The sequence below is a fragment of the Pollachius pollachius genome (genome assembly GCF_949987615.1).
Source record: "Pollachius pollachius genome assembly, chromosome: 3".
NCBI lineage: Eukaryota > Metazoa > Chordata > Actinopteri > Gadiformes > Gadidae > Pollachius > Pollachius pollachius.
This window is the reverse complement of record NC_136936.1, coordinates 25,081,069-25,095,222: the sequence shown is the minus strand read 5'-3', so window position 1 is coordinate 25,095,222 and position 14,154 is coordinate 25,081,069. Positions and strand designations below refer to the sequence as shown.

General features: G+C 43.5%; 2 protein-coding genes across 2 annotated transcripts; one reads left to right on the top strand and one right to left on the bottom strand.

The window, feature by feature from the left end:
- Positions 1-2,107: 2,107 nt before the first annotated feature.
- On the top strand, positions 2,108-3,211 carry LOC307072396 (gap junction delta-2 protein; the record flags this gene model as incomplete). Its single annotated transcript, XM_079731678.1, has 1 exon — positions 2,108-3,211. One exon carries the CDS (start codon positions 2,108-2,110, stop codon positions 3,209-3,211), a length of 1,104 nt encoding a protein of 367 aa, XP_079587804.1.
- Positions 3,212-3,997: 786 nt separating this feature from the next.
- On the bottom strand, positions 3,998-14,118 carry wsb1 (WD repeat and SOCS box containing 1). Its single transcript, XM_079733430.1, has 9 exons — positions 13,940-14,118; positions 11,609-11,777; positions 11,190-11,461; positions 10,304-10,435; positions 9,594-9,694; positions 6,226-6,398; positions 6,012-6,125; positions 5,513-5,620; positions 3,998-5,293 (listed from the first exon to the last, which is right to left on the bottom strand). The coding sequence occupies exons 1-9, from the start codon at positions 13,977-13,979 to the stop codon at positions 5,131-5,133; spliced, it is 1,272 nt and encodes a 423-aa protein (XP_079589556.1). The 5' UTR covers positions 13,980-14,118; the 3' UTR covers positions 3,998-5,130.
- Between the last annotated feature and the right edge of the window lie 36 nt (positions 14,119-14,154).

The window sequence follows — 14,154 nt, the reverse complement described above, 5'->3', positions numbered from 1 at the left end:
TCTCCAACTCAGCCGCTTCTGTCTAGACAGACAAGAACTATCCTACCAGTAACCAAAGGTGCACTCCAGCCTGCCATCCACACCAGTGCAAGGCATAACACTGAAGGCATAACACGACCCAAATGCAAGGTCAGACCGTTAAGATGTAGACTGCGCATGGTTTTGAGTACAGGGTCCAGCTCCTCAGCCTACCAGCTACATTTGAACATCTCAAGGAACCAGGTACACCAGGAATCAGTCACGCCTCATCCGGCCGGCCTCGAATGCCCAAATCAGTGTCTCAGAGAATGTCCCCAATAACCCCACCACTCACACCACTTCATGTAGCAGCCCACCTGAGGTGACTCGCTCAGGAAGAGTCAGCCCCCCAACAAGCCTTGTCAGGATCGAATCAGAACCTGAACCCCACGCACATATTAAAATTATTGAGATGGACAATATTCCTTCAGTGATGGCTTACTGAGTTTCCGTTTGTGGCTATTCTGTACCTTGTTTTATTTGCCATCTCATTTTCTGTTGTGTGTGAGTTTCCAGTTATGTACTGTGTCCTTATCAATACGGTTGCACTTAGATAGCCGGGCCGCTCAAGTTATCTAATGTTACTGGGGTTGCAGAAATGTACTTTAGGTCATCTCAAGAAGAGAGGGGATGTAGAGTTGTGATGTCACCTTAACGGTGAACAAAACAGTTAACATAGGCTTTAACTCCTGTTTTCTCTAAATTACGGTCTTATTTCAGTGACAGCAATCAAATATCTTTGATTACTATGTTGACGGTCATATAAGAATTATTACGTTTAAAGTTCCCTAAGCTGCTATAGAACTTCTGTTACGAGTCCCCCTGTTTAGAGCTGCTATTGGGCTGCTGGTACAAGTCCCTCTGTTTAGAGCTGCTGGTACAAGTCCCTCTGTTTAGAGCTACTGGTACGAGTCCCTCTGTTTAAAGCTGCTGATACGAGTCCTTCTGTTTAGAGCTTCTATAGGGCTGCAGGTACGAGTCCTTCTGTTTAGAGCTGCTATAGAGCTGCAGGTACGAGTCCCTCTGTTTAGAGCTGCTATAGAGCTGCTGGTATGAGTCCCTCTGTTTAGTGTGGCTCTAGGGCTGCTGAAATTACATCTGCTACATTTTTAGTATACAACTGGATATATTTCTACTATGAAAAACATTATATTTCCCAAAGATGGAAAGATTCTCTCAGGTTCTCTCTCAGGTTGGAATTGGGATACCTCTGGTTGAATTACTTAAATACCACCAAAAAATAAATACTATAAGTATTCTAAGTAGATATTTTTCATATATTTGTGCCAAATAATAATAATAATCTTTTTGCTTAATTCGTGTTGCCATCCTAGTTGTGAATGACGAGAGAAAGAATAAAATCATGTTTCTATAATGTTATGCTTATGTAACTGTGCTATTGCTGTATTAGTTGTTCCAGGTTGATTTAGAGAACAAGCTACAATCACCACTCATCAGCCTCTTTTCATTTTACTTTTGGTAAATTATATATTTTTTATCTTTGGGTTAAGTCACTGTTCAATAGAATATTGGTTGTTTTTCCCGCTTATACATACTGCCAAACACAGGATGGTTTTGTGACCCTTTTCCAGCCTTTTCCACTGTTTTTTGTCAGCCTTTTCCAGGCTGTTCAGAAAATGTCCCCCACCTCTTTGTGTTTTTAAATCTTTGTCACACTGTACTTGCTTTGTGCAGACGTTGAACAATGCCAGTTTCAGATAAACTGGCTGGAATATGTGAGGTCAGCCTATTGCCCACAACATGCTCAGCAACATTCATTTCCATCCATCATCTGCCAACACATAAAAAATAGGCATGCAAATTGCATAGCAATTCTTCCCAATTTGTGTGACAGGACTAAAACAGGACAATCTGAAGGTGAGTTGTATTGGCTTGTTCCGGAACGCAAACCTTGTATGTTCAGAGTTCACATTCTGCTTTTCCATTTTAATTACTTGCTCAAACCGGGCACCTCATTTTATAATATGCTAATATTCTCTTAAAGATGATGATTTCACATAATGACAATCATGATTTTTCACCCTTAGGGTCAAGTATCCTGCCTTGTCTTTCTGCCTCAGGAAGAGCCATGGGGGACTGGTCAATACTGGGACGTTTTCTGTCTGAAGTGCAAAACCATTCCACAGTAATAGGGAAGATTTGGCTGACCATGCTGCTCATCTTCCGCATCCTGCTGGTGACCTTGGTGGGAGACGCTGTCTACAGTGACGAGCAGTCCAAGTTCACCTGTAACACCCAGCAGCCCGGATGCAATAATGTCTGTTACGACACCTTTGCACCTGTGTCACATCTGCGTTTCTGGGTTTTTCAGATTGTGCTCGTATCCACTCCATCTATCTTCTACATTGTTTTTGTTCTCCATAAAATTGCCAAGGATGAAAAGCTGGATGTCCAGAAAGGAAAGTTCATCATCCAAGCCCCCTCCAAAAATAACTATGTTGAGCTTGGTAGCGGTTGTATGGAGGGCACCAGGGTGGAGCCCATCTACAGTCCCAAGTACATGGAGGAATGGGGCACAAAAGACCAAGAAGGAATGGAGCAAAGTCTCCTGGACGAGGATTATGCTGAACTTGGTGAAGATCCAACCCAGCTATCGAGCCAAGTCCTACTCATTTACATTCTTCACGTGTTGTTACGTTCTGTTATGGAGATAACCTTTTTGGTGGGCCAGTATTACTTGTTTGGTTTTGAAGTGCCTCACCTGTATCGCTGTGAGACCTATCCATGCCCAACACGCACTGACTGCTTTGTGTCCCGTGCCACAGAGAAGACTATTTTTCTGAATTTCATGTTCAGTATCAGCCTGGGCTGCTTTGTTCTCAACATCGCCGAGCTTCACTATCTGGGCTGGGTGTACATATTCCGCATCCTGTGCTCAGCTTGTTCTACGTGCTGTACTCATGAGAGGGATGCTAAGGGGCGGTACTCCCACCAGAACCCCCTGCTGCTGCAGCTGAAGCACTCCCTCAGGGGGAGGCTGGTCCTACAGACGCCTGCCCCCAGGAGCCAGGAGAAGGCTGGAGGTCTGCTCAGTCACGCCCCGGCCATCTCCTTTGAGACGGATTCCACCGTTGAATGCACCTCCAAGAGGACTTTAGAGGAGAGGGACAAAGTGAAGCTCAAACTAGCCAACATGGCAAAACTAGGAAGAACTAAGAAGTCCTGGTTATAAAAGGCATTTTAGAAATGCAATACAGAAATAGTGTACTTTGAGGTATTTCACATTTTTTGGCACATGGAATATGTATGTATGGAGTTATAATTAATTTATTGCATGGATTAGGTGGTCAAAAAAAGGTAATATGACTGGATTAAATACTTCAATTAAAGCAGCGTAAAACCACTCAGTTTTTCCGATCAATTTGTATAATGAAATTTGTGAAGTTAAGTTATTTATTCTGAATTGTTTGAGGAGAACCCTTAATGTGCAGGCATATAATGTCGGTATTGTCTGTCGCTCTTTTCAACATTTTTAAACCAATTTGACAGAAGTTTGTTTGACTTCTGTATAACTCCACTAGAACTTTATCACTATTTTTTTGATTTTAATTGCATCCCTATCACTAGTGAAAGTCAATACATATTTGTAATTGTTTTTCTATTCAAAATTGTCCATCGTGCCTTTATACCCAATACCCTTAAAAACATTGTTTTTCTTTAAAAGCCTTTATTTTAGCTATAAAAGCTATACACACACACACACACACACAAAGGGCATTGACATAAATTAAACATACTGATGTTTGTTTTATATTGAATGAGGCAGCATTATAATTTGTCTTACGCACTCAGGCCAGTACAAATTTGAATGCATATACCGCACTTAAAATACGGTCTTCACCCACCAACATACATCAATATATCATCCTGTCTCTTAAGAGTGGTATAGGCATCAACATTTCTTAAGCTTACCATTTAAGTTATTGCCAAGAATGTTTGACACAAGCAAACCAAAATGTGGATATGAAAATTTTACATTTCTGCACGCCCATTTTATTTTTGAAAAAGAAATTATGTATTTATAACAAAGCCTCAGAGGGAGAAACATATATATGGACTGGAACCAACACTTCAGAAATGCACAGAAAGGACTCAAACGACTGGAGCTTATGACAGAACCCAGTGAAAAGGACTTAGATTGATCTGATAGAAATTCTTTTGAAACCCAGCATCCAGTCCTCTGCAGGAGAACTAACAACACATTGAGGGGCTTGGAAAGGAGTTATTTGTGTACAGCATGTGTGCAAGGTGTAGGACACAATGCCATACATACTATCACAGTCAGAGTTCGGTCTCTATATGCATACAACATCCTGTTTTTTTTGTAAAATTATATTGTTTCATGTAAAAAAAAAATCCCCATGAAGAGAAAAGAAGCAAAAAATTAAAATAATCGGCGTTAATATCAAAGGCTAGAAAATGATTTAGGATGCATACATAACCTGGCAGAATAGTCCTGTACAAAACACGAAGATCCATCTAAACGTGTACATTCAGTTTACAATATTGGTGCAAAGCTTAGAAACCGATGGCCTCTGATTTTATAAACAGGAAAACCAACGGGACCTCTTGAATCTGATATCCAGCGTGATAAAGAGCCCTGGGCTGGAGGCACAATAAGAGAACAGGTTCAGGTTCCTGCAGAGCACCCACGCACACTCTGCTGTGGAGAGGGCCCCACACATCAGTACCCTGCTTTCTAGCACGATAAACCTCAATACAAGCAGGAGCACAGCCTTCTCTCTCAGGCTAGGAGTCATAACAGGACTCTCTTCCCCAATCCAGCACGGAGTCAAAACACAAAGCTGATCACGTGGATCTCAATAACCGCTTCATGTCACTTTAACCGGTTCCTGTGTTCCACTGAACTATGCCTCCTGCCATCATCGTTTTCCCTCAAAACACAAAAAAATGCAATAAATACATAGCAGTAAGACAGTAAGAATTATACGGTTGTGGTTTTGCGTGAGCTCTTGTTTCTCGGTACTTATGAGTTGATCTTGTTTTCTGTGGACATGCGTGGAGTCAGAGGACTCTATAGTGAGCTCTTGTTTCTCGGTACTTTGACGTATTCTGTGGACGTGCGTTGAGTCAGAGGACTCTGTAGGCAAGGTAGTCGCAGAGCGGCGTGGGGATGACCAGCGCCTCCACCTGCTGGGTGGACATCAGCCGACGCAGCGCCATCCGGCACAGGTGCTGCAGGGGGGGTGTGCTGCGAGGGCATGCCCAGAAGAGCACACTGCCGTCACGGGTCCTGGCAAAGAACAGCGGGTCAAATCACTGCAGGTAGCTGACAACACAGGACTTATGACGGAGACACTTTGGAGGAAACGGATGATGTCTCGTCAGGGACAGAGCGATTCTACTCTAGAGTTCATTAGTCAAGCAGAAATAGATCTCCTGAGACGACCGTTATTACAACACGGAGCAAAATAAAGAAAGATCAAACAGATGGGAGAATGACGAGCCTCACCCTGCAGCCAGCACCGTCCCATCAGTGGAGAAGGCACAGCTGAGGCCGCTGGCCAGGCCTGCGATGGCCTGGGGGGCCTTCTCTTCAATGCTCCAGAACCGCAGCAAACTGGAGGAGGATTTAGGATCAGGTCACAATAGCACGGTGCGTCAATAGTACCATCACGATGCACACAGCCTGTAAAGGCTGAAAAGGCTTCAGTGACAAGCTTCCCAGACGCTTTTGTGCAACAAATTCCCTAAAAAACATTTGGGTGCACATCCAAGAATAGGCAGCCGTGAACAGGCAGCCATACACTGATAGAGGCGTACAGGTTTGTTTAGTGCTGGGCTTGAACACTGCAAGTGGGGACCGTCAGTCATTCACTGAGCCCAGCCTTCTTGCCATCTGTGACCAATCCAAGGACTACTGTTGAACAGAATGTGTGCTACATCTGAGACTTTGAAGCACCACTAATCAAAACAGTTTGAGGCTTATTGTGGCAATTCAGAAAACCTACCGGTCATCAGCTATACTGGCGATGTGTAGTCCATCATGGCAGAAACTGACAGATCGCACCCAGCGGTCGTTGGCACCACCAGCGAATATTGGCGACGGTGGGGGAAAGAGATGACTAGAGGAGGAAGGAAGAGGATGTGAGAAGAGACACACTAATGGTGTTCAGGTCAAACAAGGTTTTGATACTCTTCAAAGTAACTAGCCACACATCTCACCCCTGTTCCAGCAAAATGGTGCCCTTGTAGGGGTCCCACACAATGACCCGGGTGTCGTAGGAGGCGGTCACCAGCAGAGCTCCATCGGGGGAGAACTCACAGGACACCACGTCGTTGTGGTGTCCCTCCAGCTTCCGGACCAGCGAATAGTCATCCATGTTCCAGAGGAAAACCTGCACCGGGAACAGGCGTGTTATAGCCGGGGCAGTGGTTCAGTAGGCAGATTTAGGTCCTATCTTTAATGCTAGGCACAGTCAATGAAAATAATATTACCATCAACCCAAGGCTCTGCAACAAGTCCAAACCAATATCAGTACACAAGCAGCAGGTCAAACCAAGACTTCCCAAGGCTGACTATTCTGTACATTTGATCTAACCCGACAATATATTATAAACTATGCTATATTGTACGACTTTGAAATGCATGCCTAACAAAAAACGTTAACAAAAAATAAAGAGAAAAACAAGCAGCAGCTTGGGGTGACATAAATAGTTCCTCAACTGGTTCCCCATTGAGTGTTAGTTCACCGTGTTTGTAAACGGTTCCCACCTCCAGCAGAAGCCTACCAAGAGACAGATGCTTCAGGAGAAAATAACATCCGATGTCCAAGGATGGACTTTGGCACTCATACCTGCAATCTTTCCACCACAGAGAAACCACAGGTATTGGTGATCTTAGATTAACTGCTTCATGTTCCAACTCAGACATGCTTTACAATTTTAGAAGATTTTTCAGATCAAATAAACAGATGACAGCATAAAAGACATTGCATTTAAGCAACCAAAATGCGATTATATCAAAATACATCTACATCATTAACGTGATTTGATCACGTTCTCCTCTCCTGCTCATCAACGCCTGAGCACTCCTCTGCGGTACATTAGATTCACTATCTATGAGTGGACATGCTAATTAGAGCTGCTATACGCTGTCCTTCAAGACTAATTAATACAATTCTAATAATGTATTCTGAAATATGCAAATGATTCTAATATTTAAATAATGCAAAGGCAATTGATAGCCAAGAAAATACCTGATTCCAATTTTCATGGCACTAATTCCAATTCATTACTATACTAATGTTATTGTATATTATCCATGGTAAGATCGTTTCATGTGTTTTGAACCAAGAACATTTTATAAATTGTCTTTGAAGGCACAAAGAAGCCAGTTCATATCCCTGAAAGAGGAGGAGTATGGTAAGACCTTTAACATTTATTCCTCAAGACTTACTGGTAAATTGTCATTCGATACTATTGCTTGTTCTTAAGTTACTAGACACTATTCTAATAGTTGCTACTATCCATTTCAGTTGCACTAGTAACTTTTCATTAGATACTAGTGCTTTTTCTTTAGTTACTTTTCCCAATAGTGGCTTGTATCCATTTCAGTAGTGCCATTTACTTTATTCGATACAATTACAATAGTAACATATAAACCCTGATAATCAAATTAATTGAATGATCAACCCGTTAGAGCCATGTTTGAGCGACTGCTCTACAACCACTATGACAAATGAGGTCAATAGACTCCGGCCATAACATGGTCTTTTGGATCTTAGAGAGCCAGTGAACCCAGTGAATGAGAGTTATAATGTTATGATGTTGTATATGAAATGTGCCACACTGCGTGTGGCATCTTCTCTAAATTGGGGACTTATTACAGTAACGGTAATAAAATGACAGATTACTATGTTGACGATCATATCAGACATATCACCATGTTTAAGACAAAAAGAAAACGGATTTAGGCCAACCGGCTCTTTGAATTGACGACAGATGAACTGATAGCCATCACAGATGGCCCTCTCTGCACGACCCAAGAGACCCTGTTGAAACCCTCGACAAAGTGCTCCTAAATGCGGATTGATTGGGTCCTCATTAATATTAAGAAGTCAATTTGCCTTTCATGTAGATGTCACAATGTCAATGTTGCTAGTACTTAATGGGCTGGGGATAGCTTTCATCTGAATACTTACCATTAACTTTAAATAGTTACAGAAACTAGAATAGTTATTAGTAAGTCTTGAGGAATAAATGTCGAAACCTATAGCCATTGAGGAAATGGGAATGTTGTGAATTAGTCTTCTCTTTGTAGTGCTGGTGAAACAGGGATTTTGGTGCATATGGGAAACTCACACGGTAAACTATCGGGTTTTGAGAACTTGGCAAGTTAAACCTATCTAAAATATAATCACATCCTATTCTTGTGAAAATGACATCCTCTGAGACATTATTTGACAAGCTTTGTAAGCCTTTTCTGTTATAAAGCAGCAAAATAAAAGTGCTTGCTTACATTAGGACGTGAAATTTAAAGGTGTGCATTATTTTGGACCCAAGGGCCTATTCAGTCTGGCCAGCAGGATTTGAGAGCGTAGTCGGCATTATCTATCAAATTGCGGCAGCATGCTTTATGCTGCCGGTAGCTGCTGGACTGTGAGGAGGCCCTTGGGTCAACAATAGAGACCTCATCCTTTTACTACAGAAGATGGAAGGAGTTGGAGGAAAGGTGGGGAGGAGGGTTGGGAGGGAGGTGAAGGAGAGGAGTTCCCATGATTTTGATCAATGCTTTCAACTGAGAATGTAGGAGGAACTGCAGCAGCAGAGGGAGACGGACACGGAGCAGAACCTACGTACGGAGAGACCTCGCAGGTCAGGTGCCGGGGCATAGGGCACAGTGCATCCCTGGTCTGCACCGGCTGTCAAAATGCCAGCGCGGCGCTCCCTTCAAAACCAATCACACACAGTTCTGCCACGACCTGTGACAGGGAAGCAAGACACACACACTTGTAGGGACACACATAGCCCAACATAGCCTGAGTAACCAACAGCTGTCTCCAGGGTTTGTACCCATGGTCATATATGACGTGCTGCACATGTAAATCAACTTCAAAACCCTTCCTTGAAATCCACATCTACTCAAGTAAACGGGCGCATCTTCAAAACTGATTTAGAGTATTTGAGGGCAGCCAGGGCCGTTTAAAAAAAGTTGTTTTCAGTCGCCCTTGTGCGACAATATGATGGAGAGTTCATGATCGTGCAACATAGAACTGTTTCTTAATCCAGAATAACTAAAACATTGGTGTTCCCCTGCCCAGGTGATTCCTGAGGTCACTCCTTTGTGCCATCACCAACCCACCCGTCACATTCTGCATGCAAACTGTCAAACTATCCCCAGAATTCATCCAATTAACATCCAAAACAAAGGCTGTGATGCAAACTCGTCTTACGACACTAAGCACACTCATACAAGTGTATAAACTGTTTTATTTGAGCGTGTACTTCTTTACCAGTGGGCACAAACAATAAACAAATAGCAGTGTGAAGAAATCAAAACAATGTCGGAAAAGGGTTTAAAACCAACCTACCGCTTTACCAGCACCAACTGAGCACAGAGTAGATGAGTCGGGAGAGAAGGCACTACAGTAGACCCAGCTCTGGTGCCCCCGCAGAACCTTCACCATGTTACCTAGAGACAGGTGGAAAGTCAGGCGGCACTACAGTAGTCTCTCTCTCAACACAAAGATGCTGCCTGGTCTGAACGTGTAGAGCTAAACGCCGCATCGATGGAATAGGTGGTGATCTACATTATATAAAAACAAAGAATGCTTTGTAATAATGTATGCCACTAGCGCATGGCATTCACAAGGCTCAAGACAGATTGAGGCACTGTAGGCATGTATCTATTGCAACAGACACCTAAAACAATAAACAATAGTGCTTCACTTTTGCTCCATTTTATGCATCATGAGGAAGCAGCTAAAAAACGATGTGAAACTGAATTATCTGTGGTGCAGTGAATTTTGAAAGTACGTAGCAGGGTCGCTATTGATTCATCCCATGTGGATTTAAAGTGCTTAAATGATCGACTGTTTCTAGATCAGAGATCCCTGCTCCATGTGTTGGGAAATTATCCATCCATGACAAACAACGTCTGAGACACTATGCTACCTCAGCTAGGCTGAGGTAGCATAGTGTCTCCGACAAAAACACATTGGACAGCACAGATAAAAGACACATCGTCACTTTGCAGGCACACACAATTCCTTCATCTCTAGCATTAAGAACACTTCCATACCGTCATCCTTCAGATCCCAGACGCGTAAAGTCTTATCCCGGGATGCAGAGACTAGCATGAGGCTGCCGTCAGGAGCAAAGGTCAGGTCTCGCACTATGTCAGTATGGTCCATCAGATTCAGCAACAGCTTTCCTGGAAAAGCATGATTAAGAAACAGTGAACACAACCTTATCGACATTGTGATATGAAAAGGGTCAACAACATTAAACAAGCTTTATCATTAAACCAACTGAAGACGAGCGTGATGTCCTGTTGTGACAGGCCCCACACAACCCTTGACTCGGGCTTGGTTGCAATGGGTCAATTTTATATCACACCTTCCCTGTTAAACCCCCATGTAGGGCCGTGACTGTGAAGCAAATATTTCTTTATTTCAATATAATTTTATCTGAAATTAATGTGGTGTCAGAGATTGTGCATCACACACAACCACACAGTTACGACTGTAGTACAATCATTTTAATTCAAGCAATCAAATGTGCATATTATGCACCTCTTTTTGGAAAAAGATCTCTCACCAGGAGAGCACCTTAAATGCACCCGTTTGAACCCTATTCCCAATCCAGTAGACGTGTGCTGGTACTCACATGGTATAGTAACCTATTCCCAGTCCAGTAGGACATGTGTTGGTGCATAGCAGTGTATAGAAACCTATTCCGAGTCCAGTAGACGTGTGTTGGTGCTCGCAAGTGTATAGAACCCTATTCCCAGTCCAGTAGACGTGTGTTGGTGCTCGCCAGTGTATAGAACCCTATTCCCAGTCCAGTAGACGTGTGCTAGTACTCACCAGTGTATAGAAACCTATTCCCATTCCAGTAGACGTGTGCTGGTGCTCACATGGTATAGAACCCTAATCCCAGTCCAGTAGACGTGTGCTGGTGCTCACCCGTGTAGACGTCCCAGATCTTGATGCGTCCATTGTTTAGGCCTGTTGCCAGCAGTAGCTGGTCCTGGCCGAACTTGAACCGGTGCCACTCGATGTTCACGCAGCGGCTCTGCTTCTCTGGCACCGATGACCCGAAGGCCAGCCCCCAGACGATGTCCCCGCAGTCGATGGTGTGGTTGCAGGGCTCGACTGCTGCCGGGGGGACGCGGCATTCATCCCCGTCCTGGTGGCCTCCTGCTGGGTTGGTACCTTCACTAGAGTGGGACGTGGAGCTACAGATAGACAGGCACATAAAACAGAATCATAAATAATGATGCTTTGTGAATGATCCATAAGCACATGTGGCTGTGCGGTTCACTTATTCATTTTACAATTAAAAGCTAATTTACAAAACAGGGTTAGAACATGGAACTACTTACAATTTTGTGAGACATTTGGACCAGGGAACAAGCCTCACGATGCGATGCCCTTGAGACCAGGCAAAGTAGGAGCCATCCGGTGCGAAGGCTACAGTCCAGGTTTCCCGTCCAGACTTCTGGTCAAAGGGAGCTACAGGCACTGACAGCTCACCGATGAACTTGGCCTTACCTGGGAAACAGATACATGGGGCATGATCAGGGTGAGGCTGCATCAACTTGCCCATGGAGAGGGGGCTCAACTGTTGGCCTTAATGTATAGCAGTCAATAGATCACAACAACTACATGCCCTCCTTCAATGTTGAATCAAATGACCCAACCCTGTCTCCCCTCAGGAACACCCAGGTATCAGTGACACTTTCAAGTGAAATCTACGTCAGTTCTGTCATGTTTTTCCCACGTGGAAAGCGTGTTTAAACCATATATCTCGTCCTAACGAAGGCATGCATGTATCAACCCTGCTGTTGCATCTCTTCAAATAAAATTTTTCCTTTTATTAATTTCCATTTTCTTTTTATGACCAGATACCGGTATGGACATGGGGGAAATAATGCACCATTGTGGCCTCATAGACCGTAGTACAGCGTGACACGGGAAAACTAGTCATAAACAGTCTGCAGTGGATTCCTTCATAATACGTTCAGGAGAAACATCTGCAGCCCATTGGGCCTGGCTGTGGAAATACTCTGCCTTTGAATAGGACTTCAGTGTTTCCCACAGACCAGGTAGCAATGTGTGTGTGTGTGTGGGGGGGGGTGAACGAGAATGACAGGGAGAAAGAGGGCTATGCGGAGATGAATGAACGGAACGATATTTATATTTCTAAATCGAGTAAAAAAAACAATCAATTTGTGGCGCTCGGTGTTCAACACATTGGTCTATGTATGGAAAACACTGGACGTTTCACAGGAGCCATTTTGACATGCAACATCAGGGGGGACAAAGGTGCAACTGACTTTAAGATCCAGTAAGCCAGCATGCCTCACCACCACCTAAATGGAACGGGGCATGTTACTAATTGACCTGGCAACGCTTTGTCAAAGTAGCTACTGTTTAAAGGGCATATGGTCGACATGACGGGTGACAGCTGTTCCCCAGAGTCGAGGCTCAGCCTGAAAATAATGATGAGTAAAGTTTGTTGATTGGTTCTAAACGTTGCGGCCTCATGGAAGTGTGGGACGGCATGGTCTCCTTTCCTAAAGGAGCGTCCAGTCTACCCTATCCTAAACGAGATGAGAAAGGAAGCATTGAAGCACTTTTCCTTAGCATTTAGATCATTCAAAGATATCTTATCGTTGCTGAGCATAAGATACTTCTGTTGTTCTGACAATCAATGCTACCTATCAAATCGTGCTACCTAGTGGTTCAATTCGACAATATTGATCTGTGGTGTAGTAGTGGTGTAAAATACACATACAGTACCCCTGAAATCTCCAATAAAGACGTTAATATACAGTATCAAAATATCCTCCCTGTATTCTTAAAGTTTACATTGTCGTTTGATAGAAAAAATTAACTAGATATAGAATATAAATGCTACCTTATGTGATTGGTAGCGTATATGGTCGAGTATGTGTATCTTACACAACTATTACACCCCGGATCAATATTGTCGGCATGCGCAGAACCACTACGTAGCCCGATGTGATAAGCATAGATTGGCAGAACACTGGACTACTGCTCACATGCAGAGGCCGGGATCTGCGTGTCCGAGGGGCCTCAGACCTGTCCACAACACTCACATCCCCCTCCTCTGGGCTTACACTAAAGTCGACAGAACCACCTAGCCCAGTGGGGCTGGGGATCACGATGTGTTCCCCAGCCCCTTTGGACAAACTGAAGAAAAAAATAAATAAATAAAGAGAGAAATCACTCATTGAAATTAGTATTTCGGGACATTGGTGATGTAGTTATTCTCCCAGCTGTCAACAACAGCCCTGATACCAGTCGGGACACACTGGCTTCCCACCGGACCCCAACGGAGACCAAACTTGTGTTCCTACTGGGCGAATCCCCAAATCCCAGGGAGGAAGTAAATTGTAAGAATAGTGCAAATAATAATGCACATCTACACACAAGCATTAGAGGAAGTAAATAGTGAAAATAGTGAAAATAATGCACATACACACAAGCACTAGAAAAAGTAAATTGTGAGAATAGTGCAAATAATGCACACATACGCACAAGCACTAGAGGAAGTAAATAGTGAGAAAAGTGCAAATAATGCACACATACACACAGGCACAAGAGGAAGTGAATAGTGAGAAAAGTGCAAATAATGCACACATACGAGGAAGTAACCAGAGGCCTGACACTTCAGAACTGTACCGTACCTATGTCCTGTTCGTTTAGAGAGCCCGGGAAGCTTGCCATCTAAATAAATACCTTCTTTATCTCAGACTGCAGACACTAGGATAATATAATATAATATCTTCAGCTAAAAGAGTGTTTACGGAACCACTGAAGTCGGGATCGGTCTTCAGAACATTAATGGCCGCCTTCTTCTCACTATCGCTGGTATTCGTTTACCCGGATAGGGGTGGTTCAC

Coding starts and splice junctions, on each gene's coding strand:
- wsb1 (XM_079733430.1), bottom strand. CDS start 13,979: ATGGCAAGCTTCCCGGGCTCTCTAAACGAACAGGACATAG. Junction 11,462..11,608: donor TCCAAATGTCTCACAAAATT/GTAAGTAGTTCC, acceptor GTCTATCTGTAG/CTCCACGTCCCACTCTAGTG. Junction 6,399..9,593: donor CAGTTGGTGCTGGTAAAGCG/GTAGGTTGGTTT, acceptor TTCCCGGTGCAG/GTTTTCCTCTGGAACATGGA.